This window comes from Harpegnathos saltator, unplaced genomic scaffold (assembly GCF_003227715.2).
Source record: "Harpegnathos saltator strain DR-91 unplaced genomic scaffold, Hsal_v8.6 scaffold7, whole genome shotgun sequence".
NCBI lineage: Eukaryota > Metazoa > Arthropoda > Insecta > Hymenoptera > Formicidae > Harpegnathos > Harpegnathos saltator.
In genome coordinates this window covers 1,437,821-1,463,044 of record NW_020230537.1, presented here as the reverse complement: position 1 = coordinate 1,463,044, position 25,224 = coordinate 1,437,821, and the positions used below count along the sequence as shown (strand labels likewise).

The 25,224-nt window shown below is 47.8% G+C and overlaps 3 protein-coding genes across 12 annotated transcripts in view; 1 reads left to right on the top strand and 2 right to left on the bottom strand.

The window, feature by feature from the left end:
• Positions 1–20,703, bottom strand: part of gish (casein kinase I gish) — a 46,706-nt gene extending 26,003 nt beyond the window's left edge. For 5 of the 9 annotated variants that reach the window (XM_025305549.1, XM_025305550.1, XM_025305551.1 and 2 more), the window contains exon 1: positions 17,929–20,703. In XM_025305549.1, coding sequence (XP_025161334.1) covers positions 17,929–18,163 — 235 coding nt within the window. In that variant the 5' untranslated portion in view covers positions 18,164–20,703. The remainder of the gene's footprint in view (positions 1–17,928) is intronic. The other 4 variants (XM_025305555.1, XM_025305556.1, XM_025305553.1 and 1 more) reach the window with 3 other exon arrangements.
• A 726-nt stretch (positions 20,704–21,429) lies between these two features.
• On the top strand, positions 21,430–22,381 carry LOC105189753 (MICOS complex subunit Mic10). The gene is made up of 3 exons (XM_011152059.3): positions 21,430–21,699; positions 21,779–21,826; positions 22,161–22,381. The coding sequence occupies exons 1-3, from the start codon at positions 21,621–21,623 to the stop codon at positions 22,289–22,291; spliced, it is 258 nt and encodes an 85-aa protein (XP_011150361.1). The 5' UTR covers positions 21,430–21,620; the 3' UTR covers positions 22,292–22,381.
• On the bottom strand, positions 22,378–25,026 carry Alg-2 (Apoptosis-linked gene-2). Of its 2 annotated transcripts, none has more exons than XM_011152057.3 (4): positions 24,756–25,026; positions 24,302–24,408; positions 23,642–23,949; positions 22,378–23,481 (listed from the first exon to the last, which is right to left on the bottom strand). In XM_011152057.3, the coding sequence occupies exons 1-4, from the start codon at positions 24,809–24,811 to the stop codon at positions 23,380–23,382; spliced, it is 573 nt and encodes a 190-aa protein (XP_011150359.1). In that variant the 5' UTR covers positions 24,812–25,026; the 3' UTR covers positions 22,378–23,379. The 2 variants fall into 2 exon arrangements, with proteins under 2 accessions (XP_011150359.1, XP_011150360.1); XM_011152058.2 differs by having other exon boundaries at positions 23,642–23,910.
• Positions 25,027–25,224: the final 198 nt, after the last annotated feature.

Here is a 25,224-nt window from a genome sequence, read left to right as displayed (position 1 = left end):
CGTCATTAATATGAAATAACGATCACCGCCGCGCCGCTGATACATATCGATAAGGGAATTTACACACATACACACACACACACATACACACACACACACATACGCACGCGTCACACATTCTCTCCTCGATTAATCCTTTTTTCTGTAACTAACGTTTCTCTTTCATAGATTTAATCGCACCGTTGATTCGAGCGTTGCGGCTTCCTCAAATTAAATCCTTCGTGAGTGATCTTATTTTGACCCTTCTCTCCCCATCTGTTCTCTTTTCTTGAGAAATTCTCGATAAATAGCGTACCATCGCGAGATTGAAAAATTTCCACGCATCCGAATTTGTCGAATTTGTCTAATCCGCGCAAGCGATGCCACGTGTGTTCTTTATCACACATCCGCGAGGAAAAGCTGAAGAATAATTTCGATAGAAAACGGTAGCCGTCGGAGAGAGAAAGGACAGAATAGGGGGAGGGAAGGGGAAAGGACCTTGAGAATCCCTCGATATATGTTTCCGACCGTTACCAGGGGCAGCTGTCCCGACGAAATGCCGCAAACTGACGGCGCGTAGTAGCGTTGCGAGCTTCAAGAGCGAAATGCTATAAAGTACGTACCGGCCGATGGCTCCCGAGGGCACTAAGGCAAGTAACGAAAAAACGCATTAGCGAGTGAGCGGGCAAGCGAGAGAAGTCCGGCGGGCAGGTGTTGCGAGCGGAAGGTCGTCGAATTGCACGACGACCGTGTCGATGCCAAGAGCTAAGCTAAGATATGAATTATCGCTCGCGACTGCTACCGCCAGCGCCGCCGCCGCCGCCGCCGCTGTCTCGCCGCTCGAATATCTCAATGTTCGCGAACGGAGCACGATGAAAACATTATTTTGAAATTACGTTACTGTATCGGGATGTGCGTGTGTCTCGTAATATTCGAGTTCGAAGGAAACGAGCACGGCGACACGCTTCGTCGAGGAGGCGGTCGCGAGCGAAGTGTGTCGCGCGTATTATGTGCGCGCAGAATGCCTCGTTGTATTATCCGAGAGAAATAGAGAGAGAGAGAGAGAGAGAGAGAGAAACTCGTGAATCTATTTTAGAGTCGCCTCGCGTATTTAGGGCTATAAATACAAAAAGGAAGAAAGGGAGAGAGGGAGAGAGACAAGAAGGAGAAGGAATCGCCGCGGCGAGCAACGTCGAGCGAGGATTTCCTCGCGAGGATACGACATGGCATATTCGCACATTCGGAAACAGCTATTTTCCCGGTTGCCGAGCCGGGATGATGGCGCGTAGTAACAGTGGAATAATCTGGATTAATTTGGATCACACACTCATACGAGGAGCCGATGATATGGATTACAAGTGCGCGGTACGTGGAGCGAAAATAGGACAGCCTATTTATTAATGCGGAAGTTCGGCGCTGATTTAAGGACCCCGGCGCGGACGATTTTCGACGAGCCGCCAGCCGAGGGACTATTTCTGAGTTGCGTGTAACGATAACGAGGGGGCGTGAGAAGCGGAGGAAGGTGTGCGCACGGAAGAACGTACGCCGCGAGATAAAGAAAAGGGGAAACAACGGATCGATAAAGAGCGGACGTCGTCGGTGAGCGCTATTAGAACACGGTTCAAACGTCTATTATCTGTGTTCGTACGTGATCAATCATGTGACCGGGTCCCTCGTCTAATTTCCACTTGAAAAGGGCGCTAATTAACGCCCAAGACCATCGACAATTAACGACGATCCGTTCCTTTACTGAAAGAAGAGAAACGCAGTTTTTCTTCCGCAGTTATATTTGACGTTAATTGACGATATAAAGCGTACCGTTATAAAACTGAGTCATTTTCACGAGAAATTACAAACCGGTTGGTTTGAGCCCGCATTGGTACTTACGACGAGCCCGATATCAAAGTCGCGGGAAATTATAACTTCGATATTAATTTTTTCCCGGCAGTTCAACTCCGCGGTTCTGATTGAGATACTTTTGGCGTATATCAAATAATTCGGAATGCACACTTATGAGTTCATGAAGACTTTCGTAATGCTTATCAGCGATGAGCATCATGCATTAGATTGGTCATATGTCATTTTTCCGCCTAATTCTTGTAGCAAGTTTGGATATTAAGAAGAAAATGGATAGTCCTCATTGGATGTTTATAAAATACAGATCAACGTTGCCAATTTTATTCATAAATAAAAGTATTATATCTTTAGAATTGAATAATTTCGTTTTCGATTTGATTCCACAAGCCTTTCGCAATAACCTGATGTATCTCTATTGTAATATCAAGACTCGCGTACGGAAAGGGTCAATAGAGAGGGAAAGAGGGGGAGAGAGAGAGAGAGAGAGAGAGAGAGAGAGAGAGAGAGAGAAAGAGAGAGAGAGAGAGAGAGTCAAGTCAATTCTCCGGGATCGCACGTCGTTGCGTTCGCCAAACGGATATCCCGTGCACTTGTAACACGTTGAATCAGCCGTTTCTCTTGCGAATACGTAAATTGCAGCGGTAGCTTCATCGAAAGCTCGTTAGCCCACGAAAGGAAATCCCACAGATGGAGAGACTCGCCATCGATAAAATGAAATATCAAAGCCTAAAAAACATGACCCAGTGCGTCGGGTGAAATATAGGCGACATATTGCACTTGATATTCAGGCAACGTCAACAGTAATATAAGACGATATCCTGCATTCGTGTCGCAAGCCGTCGAGTTCGTCTTCATTGGAGATCCTTCGGTCTCTCCCTTCGCTCTTTCGTTCCCGCAGTCACGTATCTGTCTGCGCATACAGGGTGCCTCTCCCTTCTATCACGTTCTACTTAACGTCAAATTCGTTTAAGATTAATCGTGAAGCGCGCGCACACACACACACACACACACACACGTACACGTGCGATCTATTTTCTCTTTCGAAACTTCGTTCGCCGAACGGCGGTCTCATTACTTCTTAATCGCTCAACCGCTCGAAAATCGACAGCGTCGCGCGATATAATTCCCCTCCGCTTCTCGAAAGATAGAGAATCGACTTTAAATCGAACAGAGAGTCGGCCATTAAAAATAACACGAAGTAGAAGTGGAACGCCCTGTATAGCGTGCCACGCGATAGCGCGATTCGACCCATTTCCACCCTCGCGCAAGTCAGTCAGGGACGAAGGAAAACACGGGGAGGAAGTTGAGTGTAATTAGCACTCAGACTCGCACCATGCTCTGTGTCTTAACGAAGAGAAACACGACGTCGCGGTATGCCCCAGGATATCACGATTGAATTCAATTCCTCGCAGTCCGCGCGGACACCGTGAAATCGAAAGAAAAAGACGAACCGGGGCTTCCGCGAGGTACGTGTTTGCACTTGGCGATCCGATTGCGGTCCTTGTTCAATCATTTACGTCCATTAGATACCGGTAGCAACATCCGGCCGCCACGTGACTGGCCGTCGAGAGCCATCGGAAATTCTCGTCTTCCTCGGGAAGCATCCGGAGAGGCGAAGCGCCGAGTGTTGCCCGAGGCGCGCCGACGGTATTTCCGTTCGAGAAATTCACGGAGGTCGGCTTTTCATTCTTTTTTTTCACGCCAGCACTGCCGACAGTTTCGACGCTCGATTGTTACGCGCAACTTTCAGCTTCGAGGGAAATACCGGGTTTCCCGCGATTTTATCCGGTCGGCTCTATCTCTTTCCCGCTTTCTTTCAACCATGCTCAACCGCTCACCGCGTCAAATATAACCAAGATTCATTAGGAACGAAAATAGTGCTTCCGGCCTGCGCCGCGAGTTAGCGGAGCAATTTTATATGCATATTATAGCGCGTGCGTCAAGATCCTGCAAATTGCTGGAAACTTTCGAGAAACGACGAGAGCGAGCCGCGCGTGTTTCGCAAGCGGCATCGTCTTCGCTCCCTTCGAAAGTGGATACTTCTTTCCGCGGTGGAAATCTCCCCCTTTTCGATACGTCTCGCAATATGTGCACTGCACATCCGCGAATACACCGCAGTGAAATCACCGAGTCCGGTGGCGTCGGTGAACAAAACAAAAAGTGCGACCGACCTAGATACATCGTCAAGTGTGAAAGGCACTCATCGTCCCGTGCGCGGATAATGAAAGCATTAACTAAAAATTGATCGCAAATTTGCTGGACTCACACGCTCGTATCGACCGACATGGCGTGTCGCCATGTAGACCACCTAGTCGCCCTTTGCATTCTTTACCGAGAAAAGAAAAAAAAAACCAATCGAATTCGCGTTTAATAAGTCTGTGAAGTTAGCAGTATCCAAAGCGCGAATTTTTGCGAGAAATTCGCTCTCTCTGGATAGCCCCCCTGTGTGTGTGTGTTTTTTACAAAATTACATACTGGATTACGATTGTTCACAGTTGTTTGTTCTCTCAACATTTCGATTAGATGGACACACGCGCGAACGCGCGGCACAAAATGGACTGGACGAGCGCACGAGCTTCATAAGAATTCGCACTCGGGGGTGCCGTAACTTCACAGGCCTGCGTCTCATCGATCAACCCTCGAGGAAGTCTCGCGCTTGCTCGCGTTTACGAACGACGTTCTCCTTTTTTTGTCTTGGCGTACACGCGAGAATCGAAGGAATGAATGACCCAGTGTGTCTCGGGTCGCGGTTGCAGCGCATGACGTCATGCGACTCTGGGGCCGAAGGCGGCGTGCAACGACATGAGACATGAGACTTCAAACAAACGCTCTCACTGTCGCCGCGTCTTCAGCTCGCCTCTCCCGAGGCGAGGACGTCTCACCTGTACAGGCGGACCCGCGACCAGGGAAGAAGCGTCCGCGCGAGAGAGGTGCGCAACAGGTAACCGCTAGCAACCCCGCGACAAGAGCGAGAGCGGCGGAAAATGTAGGACAGGCTAGAGACAACCGGGCGCAATTTCGAAAATATTAAATCGGGCCGGCCCCGTCGCGGTTGCCAGGTCGCTTGTTGGCGACGAGTAGTGAGCGAGCGGATGGATGGATGGGCCGACCGGCCAGCCGACCGACCGACCGACTGATGCCGCGATCGACCGTCATAGACATAGGCTTAGACACGGGCACGTAGGTGTGAATGTAGGTCAGGGTACCAGCACGTGCGGAGCCAGGCCGATCGCATCGCATCGCATCGCATCGCATCGCGGCGAGCGACGGAGAAGAACACACCGCGGCTGGACGCGTCGATACCGATGCCAATATCGACGAGTATCGATGTCTTGGACAACTTTCATTGAACGGCAGCACGGTGCGCACATATGGAAGAGTCCTGGCTGCAAAAGGACGTTCACGCCGGGTAACTTGGCTCGGTGTGAGAAAAAAGGGTGGAAACGTAACATATCCCTCTCGTGTTATATCGCAAGACACAAGGAACTTTTCCGCTCGCGGTGTAGGAAGGGAAGGTGAAAACAACGTGCTTCTTATTTCATATTACAGGACAGAGAAATTTCTGCTGCTTGGTGCAAGGAAGGGTAGGCGAAGGGGATGTGTGTATTTGTTATTATATATTATGTTGTGAAATAAAGGGTTTTCTTTGCCCGTCGGAGGGCGGAGCGAAAGACGAGAGCAACACGATTCTCACTTTGCACACTGCGACGAATTTACAGAGAAAATATCGCGGAGAATTTTTTCCCGCTGCTTGCTGTAGTAAGAATGGAAAGATGGAAACGACACGGTTCTTACGTCGCACCGCAAAACGAAAAGAACTTGTTTATCCAATGCGCTATTTTCGCCAGTGTCGTAAAGCCCTTTGCTGGAGGAACATGGAGGATAATTGATACCAGAAACGCGAGCTTCTGGACGCGGACGATAAAACTCGCGCACGTGAAAAGAAAGATAAAAGCCGCAAGTCGAGCGGCCTCTGAAAGCTTTTTGTTGGTGTAGCTTTAAACAGTGTTTGCGTTCGAGTGATATTACAGCCCGAGCGCGTTTCCGTAATCTCTGACTTAACGTCGTTTAAGCCTTAGAGAGAGAGAGAAAGAGAGAGAGAGAGAGAGAGAGAGCGGGGGGACGAGAGAAAGAGGGAGAGAGCTCGGCAGACACTGTCGCTATTCTAACGTCGGTATGCCGGACACGAAAGGTTAATGGACTGGTTCGGCGGATGCGGCGCGCTTGAATCATCGAAGAGTAACGCTCGCACTTGAGGAACGTACCGTTCCGTGTATCCATAGCTCGCATTAAACATCAGCTGGCTAGTAACGAGGAGGCAGTCGCGCGTCGTGCGCCGCATATAGATGGTGTCCCAGAACTACCCACTCCTTTCGTCTACGGATTTCTCGGCCGGTCGTTTTCATTCCCGGCCGGCAGAGATGTTCTGCCTGAGAAACAATGGAATGGCACTTTCGGTTCGATCTCAAGTGGGTTACACTTTAATAAGAAACGTCACTACACACCACTTGAGACCCTGACGACGACACCTGACGTGGGAAATTTGGCTTCTATGTACTACTTCGGAAATACATCGACGTGGGGGACGGAGAACGAGAGTTTCGAGGATGAAGGATCCTGGCACGGCGTCCGATCGATGATAGCGTTCTAGACGTACGCTATAGCGTGTATAGGTCTTCGGTTAAAGAGGCCATCGCCGAGGAGACCCCGTTGCTACGAGCCCTTCTGGGTCTGTGTGTGAACGCTCGCGGAAAGAGTTTCCTTCGGTGACGGATCGCGGAACGAGGACGCGCGAAAACGGCCGGCCTCGCCCCGCCGTAGTCGTCGACCATTGTTCGCGAACACTCGAACAACCGAAGGACCGAGCACAGATCGCGCGCTCTCGAGTCCTCGCGTACGTTGTCCCCCAGGCACGTTGAGTTTCCACTTGACGTGGATTCGCGCGTGGAGCCGACCCGCTACCGAACGATCCGTGTATCATTTATAATCAAAAAGTTATCTTTTTACTTTGAGGTAAAACGAGCGGCTTGTTACATGTAGAGACAAAAATCGTGGCTAACAATAATATCATTAATGCGCTGGCGCGGTGTTGCGATGAATCGCGGCAATGATCGCTTCGCCACCTGCACGGAGAAAAGTATTCTACTGTTAAGAAGAAGCGGTCGCTCAGTTCACTCTCTTTCTTTCAAGCCATGGTTATCTTCAACAAAGAGAGAGAGAGAGAGAGAGAGAGAAGAGAGAGAGAGAGAGAGAGAGAATATTTTTTTGAGATAATAGTCCTGAAATATACCCGTCGTAAATTTGAGAAAAGCTTATTGTCGTCTACTGAAAAGAAGAATTTATTCTTCTTCCAAGAGTATTGCAAAACTTGTACTCTGTGCAGAAAGCAAAAACCGAATTTTTGCATTACTTTAATATTTTTATTTTTATTTAATATTCTTGATATTTTTTTCCTCAATATTCCCCATAACTTGGTATTCTTTAATATTCTTGTGAATGCGATTGAAATGCTAAATATAATTCTACAATTCAGAATTCGAAATATATTTTGAAGTATCATGTAATATCTGATATTTAATGAACTTGTGGTAGATTTGCGGTAACTTGTGAAACACTTGAAGAAAGCATCGTTCATATAAATAAAGTATGTATGTTTCCGTATGCGCGTACTATCTACCGTTATCTGCAAATCCTTTCGTTCTCTTCCACGACGTTTCACACAATCTTTCGCGTGTAGAATTATCGAACGTTTATACAGTCTGAGATACCGCGAACGATTTTTTCGGCAAACGAGACGATTTTCTAGAATCTTCATCTTCGGAGATATGATTTCTTTCCTCGTCGCGCTCTTTAAAACCGCCCTCACCCTGTACGTTCTATAGCTGAGAAAATTTCACGGGCACATTCCGTCTAGATCTCGGCACACGGGATATCGACTTTCGCGTATAGGCAGGTATTTCTGGAGTTTGTTGCGGATGTAAACGGCAACGGCTATAACGAACATTATGTTCGCGGGGACGACGTCAGCGTGATGAATCGACCTGCTACGTAAATCCGCCACGACATTTCCTCGACAATTCTGTCATAAATCACGCAACATTTGCGCCAAGGAATTCACGATAAATCCCAAGCGATTAAGATTAATCGTGAATAGCGTAGAAATCATCGTAGAGTCATTCGTGTCTGTCTGACGAGACCAAAAAAATCGACCGGCGAGCCGACGATCGAACGTGACACACATACGACACACGTAATTTGCAATCAAGCAACTCTCTCGGGTATGTAAACAAAGTCCAAAAGAGACGTACGAAAGTAGCCGTAATGCGGCCGTTAAATGTAATCGATGATCCTTTGAAGTTACGATTTACAAACGATCATCACGCTCTTCTCGATTTAATTGCCGGTGACATTTTATTATTACGTATAAAACGACGAGCGGTGGTCGGATGAAATGGAATTTCGCGCACGAAGCGCGAGAATATCTCTCGCCGACGACGACGACGGCGACGGCGACTACTACTTGCCGCCGCGACGACGTTGTGGAATCGCTGGTAATCCGCGTGGGCAAGCATTCAGTCATTGCCAAGCAGTGGCATATAACTCGAGAGCGACGCGGGACTTAACTCGCGGAACAAGCGGCGGCGATGCACTTGCAACGGCGCGAATGCGCCTTGGCGACGCACACATTCATCCCGGGGCGCGTGTGCTGTCGGCCGACAATAATGCAACCGCCGCGATACTTTCAATGCTGCACGCGATACGATTTTTATTCAAACGCAACGCACGCCGCAAAGACGCGCAGGTCGGGGCAGCCGGCAGGGCGAAGGTGGGGGGGGCGGCGGCGGCGGCTCTGAGAACAAAACGCGGCGAGACACTTGGGCAGCGAGGCAAATTGCAGAAACGGCAGAAGGAAAGAAGGAGGGAAGAATATCGAAGACGCGAAATATTGGTCGCAAATCCAGAGAGAAATAAGGTACTTCGGAAAAAAGGAGAAATGGGAAGAAGGAACGAGAAAAACCGAGCCACTGTCGTGGGGAAACAACGACGGGAAAGGCGATCTATGAAACATTACCGAAAATATGAATTATTCAAACGGCACGTTCATGTCCGATGAAATTTATGCAGCCTACTCGCTGATAAACGATTTCAATTGCCCGATATTTAAGAGAATATTATCCGGTGACTCACAATGCGCGCATGCGCGGCACACGTGCCGCGAGTCGCGGCGATGTGCTCGAATCGCTCGATAAGGAGGATTTTTCCGCGAAATCACGGAAAATGGCAAAACGGCCAACGAGTTCGTCTTGAGGTAAGCGACGAGAGTGTTTTCCGCAACGACGAGGTCTTTTACGTCGCGTCACTCGTGACATTCACAATATCGAAATACTCAGTGGGCCAAAGGAAAAGAGAAAAAGAAAGAAGTGTTCTACAAATTGTCGGTATTACGTCAGTGCCGTAGCGCTCCGCCATTTATCGATTCGTACAACGCTGACACGGTTGATTTATGAACGAGCACTATATTGACTGGAATAATTGGGTTTCGCTCGATGCGAACATCCACGCATCCGCCGCGCATACGTCGATACGATAGATCCGATCGATCAAAACGCTTGTCTGAGACGTCTTCATCGTCCGGATCGTTCCCTCTCATTATGGCCTCTCGATTGCGAAAGGCGGAACAGAGACCGTATTCTGGAAACATGCGGCAAACGTTGGATACGCCTTTCTGATTCTGAATTTGAGCCGAGGTAACACGAGACGTTCACATGAGAAAAATTAAGTTCGGAATTAAGAAAATATATCAGTGCGCTCGTTGGAGAAGATTTCTGTTGAATAATACAAAGCGAAAGTATCGATATTGGGATACATATCTAATTCTGGATATTCTAATGCTTTGGTCTTCAAATACGAATATTTAAACTTTCAACACAGAAAATATATATATATTTATTTATTTAATTTATGTATATATACTCTGTATTGAAAGTTTAAATAATCGAATCTAAAGGTTAATAAAATTATTCAAAATCAGATACGTGCAACGCACTTGGCACTTTTTACCGTACTCTATTACGCGACTAAAATATATTCAAACTGCAGTATAAATCTATACACGACAATAATTAATAATTTATGGATCTCTTTACATGAAAATTTATATCATACATCTTTCTATATTCTGTTAAAATGTCCAATAGCCGATGCTGTTGCATGAGTTATAAGGAATATTAAGATGTATATAGATATTTATATCGAATACTTATACTAATTATTACTTATTTATTTCTAATTCCCAAACACCTCTTAATATTTGATCAACCAGAATGCCAAAAATGCGCGCGTAAAAATGCCAAAAATGAGCAGTGAGTAGGAAAGAATGCCGGTTGGACAGGGTTGGCCCCTGTCCCGAAATATTTTGAATAATATGACCTTATGCTAGCTGGACGAGCTACTACGGCACTTTCTCGGCGTGTACAAATGTTAACATCTCCGCGAAAAATTCTCTGCGTGTACACGTCCAGGACACAGCCCCTGCTAGGCTCCACGAGCGTCTTCGCTCCCCTGACATTCTCAAATTTCGCTTCCCTTCCCCCGCCATCATCTTTTTCTCGTCTGCGAATTCCGCAGCCGGAATTTCGCGGTTCACGCATCGTCCGCGGCGTAAGTTCGAATAATAAGAAGAGGAGACAGAGAGGGAGGGAGGGAGGGAGGGGGGGAGAGAGAGAGAGAGAGAGAATACGAGATGCATCTTTTCGCAACGAAAATACTGGCGTCACTGCAGGGGAAACGAACGGAACGCAGCACGGTTAAAAGGGCGTTGCACGGTGCGCGGCTAGTTCGTTTCACTCTGCGGCGCAGCCAGCGGTCCGTCCTCCTGAGTCACCCGGAGTGCGGTCGCGTCGCGTCGCGTCGCGCCGCAACACGTCGAGTCGGCCGAGCAGACAGGTTGCTTTTACGTGCCCTCGAACCTGTGCGGCGGCGGTGGTGGTCGTAGCCGTAGCGAGAGACACGCGTGTGCACGTACAGACACACGCGTACACGCGAGGCTGCGTGCACGAGGGGACAGGGGGCACGCCGCCGCCGCCGTCGCCGTCGTCATCGTTGCCGCTGCCGTTCACCGAGCGCTCTCGTCACGTGAGCTCGCGTTTCGTCCGCTGATCTCTCCACGCGTGCGTATACCTGGATGTACGGCGTGGCGTGATGAAGTCGCGACCGTCGCGACGGGGACTTCAAAGTCGCGCGGCCTCCGTTCTTTTCTTTTTTTTCCTTCACGCTCGACGCGCGGCGCGGTGGCTCGCCAGCGCGGGCAAGGAAGACGCTCGCACGTTCGCATCTCGACACGGCCGCGCGAGTCGAGAGATAAACCCTTGGAGTTTTCATCGTTATGGAGAAACGATTCGATATACCGCGCGCGTGGAGATGAAAGCGGAACGGCGGAGAGGAAAGGAAGCCGCGAGGGGAAGCGGAGTTCTCGCATGGGCGAGTCACGCAGTCGGACGAAATTTCGGAGTTACGTGGCAGATAGAGAAACAAATGCTTTTGCCATCGCTGTGGGGAAATACCTCTGAGGACGTTGCTTCGATAGGTAACGCAAATCGAGTTACGCACTGATTACTTGCAAAAGCAATGCAGAACGGGAGGATGCGCGCGTAGCCTGGGGAATATCTCCTTGTCTCTCTCTCTCTCTCTCTCTCTCTCTCTCTGTTCAATGAGTGCCTCCTCCGCGCCTGAGAGTCGCGTCGCCGCGCTTTGCGTTCACGACTTCAACGGCTTCCGGGGTGTTATCGGTCATACTTTCCGTAACGAGGTCATTCTTTGTGTGTTTGTCACATTCAGGTACACACAGGGATTAGGGCTGCGTCACGTTACGTTAAGCGGGTTACCCGAGCCCCGAACCGAAGAACGTCGAGTACTTTGAGTGCCACCAAGAGACACCTGCGGTTCGGCCCGTCCTCTCGGAAGTGGCTGTTCTTCCGTCGCCTCGCCGCGCCGCGCCGCGCCGTGCCGGCAGATATTACGGGCCGAGGGTTACGAGGGCGGCGAGCACACCGATGTGCCGGTCTAGTCTCGGTCTCACCGTTCGATTCGACTCACGTGCATTATTAAGGATTAAAATATCGATCGCGGCGGTGCTCGCGCGCGCGCTCGGCCTGATGGAAATTTAAATGCGCGTTCGTGACGGGACTCGGCACGAGATTCTTTTCCTTCCTGCTTTCCCGAAGGTCCGGCTCGATACACACACGCAGTCGTGCGCCTGCCCGCCCTCCTCCCTCCCTATCCTGCGGCTTTGCCCCTTTGCGTCGGATTTATCCGATCCATATAAAAAGAAAAATCGATCGCCCAAATTAATCGAGGAATCCGCGGATGCAAAGTCGGCTGGCTGCGAGCAAAGACGAGGCGCGCGCGAATTATCGGCCGATAATTGCGACAAATAAAATGAGAGAGAGAGAGAGAGAGAGAGGGAGGGAGGCGCGCAGTATAAATTGCGGGGGATCGACGAATCGATGCGGTAACATCGCCATGACGCCGCTATTTATAACGCGACGCGCGTTGTAAGATGCGTGAGTTCACGCGACGTGATAATTGCCTCTCCTCTGTCCTCACAGCTGAACTCCTCCCGACGACGGAGAGAGCTGGACCGGTCTAGCGCGGCTAAGGACTGGAAAATTGCCGCGGCTGCGATGACAGCTGCGCCGTGAAAGGGGATTTCGAGGGTCAGCTGGGCGGCCGCCCCTCGGGAGAATCAGCTGATTCTCGCCGACAGCAGTTGGAAGTCGCGCCTAATTGCTCGAGCCGCGCGTGAGCGCCGACGACAGGATTATTTCCGCCTCGCGGGCTCTCTTCCTGGAGAACTTGGCGTGTCGCGAGACATACGAGAGGTTATCGCGATACGTACAATCAGGAAGAAGGCGGCTCGTCTCGGGGAGACAAATGGCGGGAGTCATGGGAGAAGAGTTCGGGACTTTTCCTTTCGATCCTGCGCACGGAAAAGATTCGCCTCCTGTGGTATCTGCGCCATCTTTATCATTCGCGCTGATTAGCCGACGAACAGAAGGCGACTCGGTCGAAATTTCGCCGCGACCGATCGCGATAAAGGCTGGGATTACGTCGCGACCAGCAGTCCGTGCGAACGCACTCCTCGGCTGCGGGAATAAGGACCGACGAGAAGGGCGAATCGGAGTACACTCCTCTCAGAAGAGCCGATCAATTCTCGTCGAACGTGACCGTGGGAACGAAGCGACGGGAGAGTGCGATCGACCCCCTCAGGTAGGACCGGAAGGTCGGTCTTTACGTGCGCCGTTCTGTGGGCTACGGTTTGGAATTTCGTACTTCCTGTCCTCGAACACGTAGTCTCGGTTGCCACGCAGGAAGATTGGAGTGACGTACAGCAAGGAGAGAGGAGCGTGGGGAAGAGAGAGAGGGGGAGAGAGAGAGAGAGAGAGGCCTATCATACATTTAAATTTACTATACACCGAATCACACATACAATCGCGTCTTTTTTTCTCGCATGCAGCCAAGGAAGTGTCGCGTTCCTACCGCACGACATTTTAAGCCCTTGAAGATTAATCGGGCCGCGCTGCGAATCGATATACGAGCCTGCACGAGCGAGAAAAACAATGTATATAGCAACCGGGAGAACCGACACGGGCACGAGATTCAAATCCGCACGAAATCATCTCTTCCGCTAGCAAAGCGAATGTCGGAGAAACTGCCCGAAGTGCTCGACGTTCGAATATGACGAGAACGCGCGCGCGAAAATTGGCTACCGAAAAGTCACTCGATTTCGCGTCTCACGCGCGGAGCTAAACGATTGTCGGCCATATGTACCGTTTGGTTCTCGCTTTGTTTGTTTTCGGATGATTCGCCCCCGCTGCTGAGACCAAGTTCCCGACGAGTTCTTAAGAGGTTTATCGGCAAACAACCCGCGTCCTCGGCATTTCCCGCTGAACATGTCTTACAAGAATCCGGGGTCACAGCTGACCCGCGAAATCAGGTCAGCCAAAGTACGATTCCGAGCCGCCGTCTCGGCCGAGGCGACGTACGGCAAGCCCGGAAGGCAATTTACCGACAATTTTAGCCGGATTTATACTCCATCGCGCGGCGAGTCAATTGCCCGCTCCTCTCCCTCTCTCTCTCCCTCTGGTAAACGCATTTATGACCCTCGCGAGAGCGCGACAAAACAAGTACAAGATAGGCGATAAACTGATAACGCGTGCATAACGACATTAACGACACACGCGTGTCTCTCATAGCCGCGGGGGGGGGGGGGGGAGGCAGCCCGGGGTCAAGCCGCGATGAAGGGCTCCGATTCATCCTCTCGGTATCGAGCACGTTGTTCGACAAACGCGTTCCCGTCACTGCTCGCCTTGTCGCCGTGTGTGCGTGTCTCTTAACACAGGTTTCCGCTCGTCTCACCCCGCCATTTCTCGCACTTTCTGCATTTCTGTTGACACAGATGCGCTCGTTCCAGCGTTTAAAAGGAAGAAACGCGAGAAAGAGAGGGAGAGAGAGAGAGAGGAGCGTAATTCGACGCAATCGCTAGTTACGATCGGCGATTTTCTTCTCGTTGCGTCACGCCGCGCTTAATTATTCATCTAGCAGCGGCCAAGCTCATCAAGAGACGCGCGGGTGCTGATGTGAAATCCTCCCTCTCGACGAAGAAGCGCTCGCGACTGTTTAATAAACGTACACGTCGCGTAAGCGCACACAGTCGACGGGAGAAGTCGACTTTGGCTTGATTTAAGATTAATGCGCTAGATTAATGCACTATCAACGACGGCGCGAACGTGAGCATGAGATACGATGTATGCAACGATGCGCGGTAAGGCGGTTTAAAATTATCAATGACTCACGTTGTTATCAACGGCGTATCAGGTGTCACGAAATTCGCTACGCGAGTGTCAGTTTTCGTGCTTTATAGAAATAGATATGTCGGAATACCGTCTCTTCCCTTCTCTCTCTCTCTTTCTCTCTCTGCCTCTCTCGGTAAATAGACAGCCGTTCGAAAAAGCGCGAAATAAAATTCTCTGCGAGAAGGATTTGCTCTAAACTTTATTACCTCCAACCAAATATTTTAAATGACCAAATATTTTTAATGACAGTCGAGATGTTGGTTCCACGCTGATCCTGCAAATTCTGTCAAATCTGGAGGGGATCAATTATTTACTGTCGCTTTCTTCGCGCTGAGACTTGGATTCATTCATCAATTATTCAACATCCAATCACTTCGATATATTCCACTCGCATTTAATCTTTATTTTTAATTCCAATTAAAAAAAAAAGAAAAGAAAAAGAAATGAGCACTGTTAGCATGAAAGAGCAGTGACCTGTAAAGTCAGGTAGTACCTCTTTAGACCCTCGGCTACTGCTTAAAATTCGATGGGAGCAACAGAGTTAATGTAGAACCAAAATTTCGGCTCAGGTATATTTTTCAATTCCAGCCAGCTGCAGTCTCACGAGTCGCAAGGGGCATTTTAAGAGGCCATCCAGCGAAAGAACGGGTATTCGGGTATTCACCCGTGAGTGAGCACTCGAAGATGAATCATAAGAGCAGTTTCTGGAAATTCTCTCATTCGATGCCACGGGGCATTTCATCGAGAAATACGAAATCGTTTCCTCCTCGTGTCCGTGGGAAATAAATATTCCTCCGGGTAATTAAGGCGCTCGATTACTTTTATTCTCTCGCAATGCGCGCGCGCGCGCGCGCGTGTGTGTGTGTGTGTGTGTGTGTGTGTGTGTGTGTATACGTGTATAAAATGTGTGAGTTCAGCTATTTTTACAGACACGAGGAAACAGACCAGCCGGCGAGCAAAAATAATCACCAATTTGTCGCGAACGATGTAATAATGAACAAACGGCAGTGCGATAAAGAACGTCCGATGGCAGCACATCGAGCAGGTTGTTACACCCCGAGCGGTTTACAACTAACAAAGTCGACGCCGTCGTTACGATCACGGTTAGTAATAACGCGTTAGCGAAGTCGCGGCTCGTGTAAACTCTACAAAGAGCGCAACATTGCAGAATTTTCCGCATGGCCGCTCTCGCAACAGTGGCGGCGGCGGTGCCGGTCATTACATAGAAAACGCGATGCCTGCCCGAGCATTTCGTTTCGAGTGCGATATTAACGTTGCGAGGAGAGACGTATCTAAGCGCATCGCAAAGCTGCGAAGCCGCGTTCTCGCCGCGTCAGCCTGACGTTTCGTCAGCTCGGCAAAAGATTTCTCCCCGTTGAGAAACCGGCATCTTTCCTGAGCGAGAGCACGAGGGCCTTCGCGAGGAAACAACCTTTGATGCCGAGGAAGTGCGAAACAGGTTTCCGCAAATTGTTCGTATGCGCGCGAGCGAGCACATTCGAGGATATTATATATATATATATATATAGATGTGTGTGTATTTTTTTTATTTTTATGTGCGTACGTATATGTAATGTGCGTAAATCGCCCACTCGAGATACTAACTTTGGTTCCGAGAAATTCGGTGGAAAATCAGCCGCGCGACTGACGAGTCGGAGGAGCGGCTGATTTTTCCTCATCTCGGCCGGGTGATCCGCGTGCTCTCTCAACGATCACTCTCAGCCGTAGAAGGAGCATCAATATTTGCGGACTTCCGGCCTACATACAGTAGCGTCAGTATGTGGAAGCACTTTGTATTATGCCACTGCCGCGATAATCGAGAGCGTTAGCCTGCCGATGTTAGAGTCATTGTTTTCAGCCCGCGGCAGACATCGCGCGCGTCTCGAGGGACTGATAATTTCTAATTTCATATACATGTACAACGTTCATAAGAATAGAGATTGCGACAAGTAGTACGGTAGGAGAGAGTTAGATTAATCACGGTTGGATTCCGAGCGGTTTTCCGGGAAAACGGAGCGCGACGGCAAGCGCGACGTGCCAATTTTTGCGGGAACCGAAACTTTGATCGAGAGATTCGCAGGAAAAATTCCGCGCGCGTTCGCCACCGTTGCAAGATCCGCCCGCGAAATGTCGAAAGGATTTCAGCCGGAGAGAAGGGCGCGAGAAGAATCATATCGTCGCGTGTCATCGAGAGCGAATCACGCCGCTCCACCACGCGGAATTGCTCGCGAATATCACTCGTCTCGAAAAACAGCTTCATTCTCGGAACGTCGGAAATGCATTTTCGCCGCGGTGCGCGATGTTTCCCGCGAGGACGCCTCTATCTGTGCGCAGCCAAGAGCGGGGCTTTTTCTGCTCGTGTAGATACAAGAATGACGTTACAACGGGGATGATAATAAAACGCTGCCACACGGTTTCTTCCACCATTGTTTGCGCCGAGCTCTCCCGCGAGATTCCCGAAAAATAATGACATTCCGTCATGACGGAACGAGACGTTCGCCTTTGACGTTCGACGAATGAACCTTCGCTTGGATTGTCGTTAAATACGACTGCGATCGCTGCGGAGAACTGTCTGTCGCGAAAATTCAGTCGCACGCTGAACCACGCCAGTGTCGGATAACGCGCCAATTATCAGAATAGAACACGAATTCTTTGACTCTCTCGGTAAGGAGGGACCTCCGAATAAGAAGGAACATTCTTTCGAACACCTGGACGATAATTGGACGTACAATCGCGAAGCAGCGATCGAACGTCAATGAGAATTCGAATTGCAGCTGCTGATGTGTTATCTACTGATACGAGAATTCGAAAGGTCAATGCCTGTTTACGCAAATGGAACATTCGCTCTTTCTATCTCCTTCTCTTCCTCCTCTCTTCTCCTCGCTGAATAAACAAAACTGACCAACGTTCCTCCGACTCGTTTATTCTCCGCTCGATCCCATGATAAAAGTAAGAGTGCACAGGTGACCTGTATACGCGTGTGCGTTTCACACCGTTCCAACATTGTTTTTCCCGGTGCAATGCGGAACGTGACGAGAATGCCTGACGGGAGAACTGAATTTTTGTAAATTTTCCAGAAACAAATTTTAAATTCGAAGAAATTAAAATCGAAAATTAAATTTTCATCGGGCCGTCGAACACATCCAAGACAATGTTCACACTGTTTTTAAGTATAGAGTTTTGTGTGTGTGTGTGTGTGTGTGTGTGTGTGAGAAAGAAAGAAGAAGAATCGACTCACCGAGTCGGAGCTCCCCGAAGTTACCACAGCCGATTTTCTTGCCGACCCGGAAGTTCGGGCCGACCATGAGCACGCCGGACGACGAGGTGACGCTGTGCCGGGACGAGTGCACGTTCGGTCGGCCGGCGTTGCCGCTGCCCTTGGACGGCCTCTTGGTGACCTCTTGGTCATTGCGCGCCCCGAGCTGCTCCTTGTCGCGGCTCTCACGATCCCTCACGTGCCCTGGCTTCTGCATCTCGTACCGGCCGTTGTTATCCACGGTTGCGGCGATCGCGAGATCGATACGATCCAACTGAGACGCGGCGCGGTCACACGATTCCTCACTGCACGCTCGCGTCGACCACGCGACTAGACGACGACGACGACGACGACGTCAATTCGATATCAACGACGAGCATCGATCTCCGTGCAGGGCATACCCTCGTGCTCCGGAAAGCGCAAATGACGGATACGATGATACGACACACGACACGGCACGGCACGATGGAACACGACACGACACGATACTCTTCGCCGCAGTTTCCGCGAGCGGAAAAGGGCACGCGCGGACGCGGTGTACACTCGCGTAGGGCGCGGAAGAATGAGGGGGCACGGGGGATGTGCCGAGGGGGCTGGCTGACTGTCAGAGTTCGACGGGCGATGCCATCTCTCGGGGATCAATCCCCGTGCCAAGCCTAACCTCTCGCCGAGCCGCGCTCGCTTTATCGCCGATCTATTTCTCGCTCTTTCTCTCTCTCTCTCTCTTCTTTCCTCTATGCCTCTTTCTCTCTCTCTCTCTCTCTATCTCTCTCGCTCGGAATCTCGCTTTCTCCCCTTCTCGCTCTCGTTCTCTCTCTCTCTCTCTCTCTCTCTTTTTCTTTTCCTCTCTGTCTCTTTTTCTCTCTTTTCCTTTCTATCTTTCTCACTCCGTCTCCAAATGTTTACACCTTAGGAACGATAGATACGCAGGACGCCGTGGAAGGGTGCGGTGCGTCGCGGCGCGTCGAGGAAGCGTATCGATGCTGGTGCTGCTCCTCCTTCTTCGGCCGGCGCGACCGGTGGTGATCGTCACAGCAGCGGAAGGAACGGAGCGGTCGTCACGGCGTTGACGAGCGTCGTCGGTCCGGGCGATCCCATAGCAATTTCGGCCCGCCTCTCTCGCCCGGCGGCCGACCGGGTGGAACAGTCGACGACAGGAATCGCGCGGCTCACGCGACGACGCGGCGCACGGCATTACCGTGGCGGCGACAGCGGCGGCGGTCGTTCTCGTGCACGGTTGTGCTGTAGCCGCTCCTACTGCTGCTGTTGTTGTTGTTGTTGTTGTTGTTGTTGTTGTTATTGTTGGCGATGTAACTGCTGTCGCTGCCGGTGTTGGTACTGGTACCGCGAACAAATTTCGCGGCCGTCGGCACCTCCATTACGCGCGCCGCCAACCCACACACGAATTACGCCAACCAGCCAGCCAGCCAGCCAGCTAACTAGCGAGCGAGTGAGCGACGAACGAATGAACGAACGCGTGTCGTACGTACAAACGACGAACAAACAAGCCGCGTGCGAGCGCGCGCGCGATCAAAATCCCAACTGCTCCTACTTTACACTCTCTTTGCTCCGCCTCGACTCCGGCTATCCGATCCGAACCGATCCGACGCGACGCGACGCGACGCGACGCGGCGCAACGCGACACGATACGACACGACTCGACGCAACTTCACTCGGCAACTCGCGGACTCGATTCGCAGCACTCGGGCCTCCCGTCCGTCCGTCCGTCCGTCGATTCTCAGGCAGGCAACGGTGAGACCGCGAGATCCCCTAGAACCATGCGCACACGTCTCCTTTTTCTCCACCTACGCTCATGCGTAAGCGCACTTTTCCACTTTCGTCCTCTCTTCCTTCAACGACGAGCGCTCTCATCACGCACGGAGAATCTCTCACTCTTTCTTCCCTTCTGTCCGCTGTCACACTGTGTCAACGGAACACCCGATCGGCTTTGGCACAGGCACGCGCTCTCTTTGTCTGTCTGTCTGTCTGTCTGTCTGTCTGTCTGTCTGTCTCTCTCTCTCTCTCTCTCTCTCTCTCTCTCTCTCTCTCTCTCTCACTCGCTTCTTACCCTGTCTGTCACTCTGGCGCCGCGACACGACGCTCGCCGAATTCCGTGACGGAACACGCTCCACCTTCACACGCTCTTTTCCTCTTTCCCTCTCTTGCCTTCCACGTCCGAGGACTCCAAATTCGCGGACAATGGTAGACCAGCTACTGCACGGCGCTCTCGCGTTACATAGAGCCGTCCGCGCGCGATCTCGCAGCGTCGTACGGTCGCACGCACGACAACCTCGGACTTGTTTCACCCGCGATCAGGCGGACGACGGGACAGGCGCTCCTGTCTCTCCACAGGATCATGGGTGAGTCGTGTTGCTACGGGCACCGGCAGGTCTGCCAATCCCCGCGACACGAGCGATTCGAGCGCGTCCGATTCGCCCTACGGCGCATGTAAATCGAAAACGGTGACCGGCACGAGCCCGGCTGAAAATACCGACGGCGACTCCTCACTTTCGGCCGCGATCGAGCGAAACTCGATACTCGTGGCGGTCAGTTGAGTCTCGCGAACACCGAAAATGGCACTTACTGAAATTGTAACGGTGTCGGCTCGGCGCGTGAGAGAAACGCGTTGCGCGCGACGACGGACAGTCAAGGCAGCCAATCGTCTGGGCTCGCGGGGTGTTGGTTGAAACGAGAAGCTGATTGCTCGTCGTGATAACGCGCCATTGCAATGCGTGGCAGTTGAAGATGCACACATAGGCCGTATTCCAAAATTCACTGCCAGCACTGAAAAGTTATATGTGGTCTGTTCTTTTCAGCTGCACTACTGAACTGGTGCAATAAGTTAAAGTGAGAAAAAATATAGTTGTCTCATTCTAACTTATTGCACTAGTTCCGCAGTGCAGCTGAGAAGAACAGACCAATGGTCTGTTCCTTGTAGCTGCACTGCTGAATTGGTGCAATAAGTTAGAATGAGAAAACCTATAATATATGGTCTGTTCTTTGTAGCTGCACTGTTGAACTGGTGCAATAAATTAAAGTGAGACAAATACAGGTTTTCTCACTCCAGCTGCTTATTGCATCAGTTCAGCAGTGCAGCTACAAAGAACAGACCAATAGTTTCACTTTAAAGCCAGCGGCACACGGTGCTTGTTTTCGTGCTGGATTGCTTGCTGGATGAAAATACTGCGTTCTGATTGATGCGTTTCCATTCATCTTCGGAAATGTACCAATCAGAACGCAGTATTTTCATCCAGCAAGCAATCCAGCACGAAAACAAGCATCGTGTGCCGCTGGCTTTACTTATCGCATCAGTTTAACAGTGCAGCTACAAAGAACAGACCAATAGTTTGCATGACACAAACTATATATTTTCAGTACGGGCAGTGAATTTTGGAACACGGTCGTAAAATGCCCGCTATTGGCAATCATGACGCATCGAGAGAGCGCGCGTTACGAAAGTGTGTGCTTGTTGCGGTGTTGACGATCTTTCCGAGGGAGATGAGTGAAATCTTGGCTACTTCCACGTCTCGGGGTCTTTTCGCGTGTCGCATCGCGCCGAGCGCAAATATAAGACAGGAGGAAACGAAAAAAAATTTAGTGATCGATATGAAACGCGGTGGCAAACGTTACGTGCCGTGCGAATGTATGTGACGTAACGGCTCTGTACACGAAAAATGGCCGGCATCTTGAAAACCGAGGACGAGGTCGGGCAAAAGTGGGACCGTTGTTTCACGGATGTTATACTTAAATTGGGTAATTATCCTCACCGTAGGATCATCGACGATCGATCTATCACCTGAGACGTTACTGACAACATCTATTCTTTTTCCAGGTGGCGGTGTCGCCCTCGGTGGAGTGTTTTCCTTATTTTTCTTCAAACGTAAGATTCCTTTATTGATATATCTTATTAGCGGTTCAATGACACTATCAAAATTACATCGTAACGGTTGTCGCCGTGTAAATTGTCGATAGCAATGTGTTAAATATTTACATTCAATCTAACCTAACAATTGGCGATAATAAATTTTATGATTGTTATTGCTCATGGATAATAACGATATAATTGCTGATAAATATACATTTATGTTAAATTAAATATCTTGTAGAAGTGTGAAGCAAATTGTGAAGAATTGTATTATTTTCTCAGATTGTTTAATCGATGTGATTATTTGTGAATTGATACGACATATGTATGCACGTCTCATACTTTGCAGGAAGAAAGTGGCCTATGATAATCGGTGCTGGCTTTGGATTAGGTATGGCATATTCCAATTGTGAAAAAGATATAAATGCATCGATAAGGCAACAAAAATCACCAAGTTGTACACGTGAAGAAAAAAAATAATTATTAGGAACTGTTGTAAAACTTAAAGTCAAAATTATTTCTAAAGTAAAAGTCACCATAAAAGTTGTAATAAATTAAATATCATATTTATCTATTGATCATTTAATCCTTATCCTTTATTCCATAGAACACTTTGATTCTGTTATACATTTGTTACAATTTTAAGAAATGCAATGAGATTGCTTTGTAAAGAAGTATATTTCTTGGTCGTTTGTAGTATTAATATAATGATAGAAAAATACAGAGTTACATGAATGTCACATATATGTTGATAAATATTAATATGTGTGTGTGTGTGTATATATAATTATAATATAGTGAAGAAATATAGAAAATTTTAAACTTATATGTTGTAAGATCATTTCAAGGTATATTTTTACATTTGTGTGATAAACTCTTTCATCAAATAACATAATCTGTATACAACAATACAATTGGAAGTTTTACATTAAAGCTGCATTTGAAAATATCTTTCAAACATTCCATAATGAGTTTCACAATGAATATTAAATGATGTATCATAATTGACACATTAATAAGCTGTGTGACAATCATTTCACAAATAAGCTTTAGTAGTTGTCCTCATTTGACACATACAGTTCATTATTTAACATTCACCATGTAAGTTAATCACATAGTTATCCAAATCTTCAGAATTTTCAAAAATTACTATTCTGCTAAACATTCATTGTCCTTTCTTTTTTAAGAAATAAGAGGAAAATGACTATTGTAATAATATATAAGAATATATAAGAGGAATGTTTCATTAACTTTTAATCTTACAGAACATTAATGCCATTAATAAGTAATCTCTAATAATAACTAACTAAAAAGTGCAACTTCAGCAAACACAAACATATATTTCAATGAATAATAATCACCAAGTAAAGCACTTAATAATTTGTCCAAATTTCATTTGTACTACAAGACGTACATATAAATATTAATATTGAAAATTCTGATAGTTTTTTGCAGATACAGTAATATAATTCTTATATTTATTTGGCACTTCAATATGCCTGTAGATCTTAAACACGTTGCCACAACAGCTAATAAGGAAATATTTGTGGAAGCATATTGTGCATGATTTATACTTTAAGATTAAACACCATGCCCAAAAATTGCTCGTAATGGATTGTTATAACACCATCCAGATCTGTATCTAACCGTCTGAAGGCGGAAGTTAAAGTCTAAAAATAGGAAATATTATTTGAATTTATAATCTAAGTAGTAAGTTATTTCAAATATGTTTCAAAAACATTATCCATCAGTTTGGTAAAAAGATATATATATGAAAATAAAGAACATATTAACACAAGGAAGAGGATTTCCAATGAGCATGTTACTCACATATAGAACTATACAGCACTGTATGAAGTCGTCAAAATATATTGTACCGTGCCCTGCACGATCGTACTTTCGTACGAGCATGTCGATTGTATGATCACTGAGCCGATAGCCAAAATTTGTCAGAGCAGTTTTCAATTCGTGACGATCGATGTTGCCGCTGTTGTCGCGATCAAATGATCGGAAACAATTCTCCCAATCGGTAACATACTTCCATAGTGCTCCAAATTCCTCAAAACTGACTGTGCCCGTTTGTTTCTTGTCAAACATACCTGGAGAAGCAGGATCGTTTTTGTCAGTGTCAAACATACCTGTATCAACAAAATTGAAACACAAAATAATGACAATATCAAAAGACCATGCAAATTAACATAGTACTTATAATATTACAGTAGTATATTTTTTGAAAACTAAGAACATATACATGCTGTATATAACTTTGAGGGATTTATATAATATATCGGATATTGTTTCTTCCACCTCCCAGTGAGATACTAGGCCTAATTTAGTGCCAGGTAATGATTCATTCCTTAGGATATTAATAAACGTGCATCTTAACGGACAACAAAGAATAATTAATTGTATATAAATGTATGATGAAAGTTTATAAGTTCTAGATTTACATGGTCATTTGAGAAGATATTTTGAAAATATTTATCTTACCAATCATTAGACGAACAGTTTCTGGGTTAAAAGGAGTCCATGTGCCATTTGAAAGAGCTTGTTGCAATTCATCTGCAGAGATTGCACCAGATCTGTCTTTGTCAACTCTAATAAACAAAACCATATTTATAACTGTCAGTCAAACTATTTGTTAACATTATAGACTAAATTTCTTTCTTATATATTGTGATCTCCATATCAATTTCAATAATACACAGCAATGCAAAGAAGGAAATAAATGAGAGCATAAAGAAATGTATACATATATGTCTATTGGAAGATTGGAAGAGTAAACATAAGATTTATATAGGCTAAATAAAGGCACAAATGGAGTTTTTAAAAATAAAAATACTCGTCACGAGAAGATGATTTTAAATGACCGGAAATATTTTAGGAGATAAAAAAATGTGCTTTGATTTCGCAAACAATTTATAGAAATCACATGTCCATATACCTTTGGAACACATCCCAGAGAAATTGCTGGCTAGGCATAGGCGAAATGAAAGACATGTTTCCACTCTTCGTACGCGAAATAAGCGAAAACACCACGGATACCTTGAAAAAACACTGTATACTTCACTTTGAAGTTGCACCGATAAACGCGTGAACAACTAATGACTAATCGTTATACGCTGAATTGTCCCGAAGCGACGATATTGAAACACGTCACTTGTCCACGGTTTGATTAGTCCCTACTACTGCGTTGCGTAAAAGTAAGTAACTTGACTATGGTTAGATGTGTGACGTCAATTCAAAGGTGTGTAGAACAGTTACTATTGTGCGCCATTTTTGAAATATCCTGTGCCTTGCGACGAAAACAGTTTTACCATAAACGTATTTTTCAAGAAGCTTAGTTTTCTTTATAGATAAATTAGAAGAAAACCTAATCTCCCTTAAATAATATATAAATTAAATTAAAGCAA

What these genes read in the sequence shown, in the direction of transcription:
- LOC105189753 (XM_011152059.3), top strand. Translation starts at nt 21,621, where the DNA reads ATGGCCGGCATCTTGAAAACCGAGGACGAGGTCGGGCAAAAGTGGGAC. An exon ending in GGATGTTATACTTAAATTGG is followed by an intron (nt 21,700 to 21,778) that starts GTAATTATCCTC and finishes TTCTTTTTCCAG; the next exon opens with GTGGCGGTGTCGCCCTCGGT. An exon ending in TTCCTTATTTTTCTTCAAAC is followed by an intron (nt 21,827 to 22,160) that starts GTAAGATTCCTT and finishes CATACTTTGCAG; the next exon opens with GAAGAAAGTGGCCTATGATA.
- Alg-2 (XM_011152057.3), bottom strand. Translation starts at nt 24,811, where the DNA reads ATGTCTTTCATTTCGCCTATGCCTAGCCAGCAATTTCTCTGGGATGTG. An exon ending in CTCTGGGATGTGTTCCAAAG is followed by an intron (nt 24,409 to 24,755) that starts GTATATGGACAT and finishes TTTGTTTATTAG; the next exon opens with AGTTGACAAAGACAGATCTG. An exon ending in AACTGTTCGTCTAATGATTG is followed by an intron (nt 23,950 to 24,301) that starts GTAAGATAAATA and finishes TTGTTGATACAG; the next exon opens with GTATGTTTGACACTGACAAA.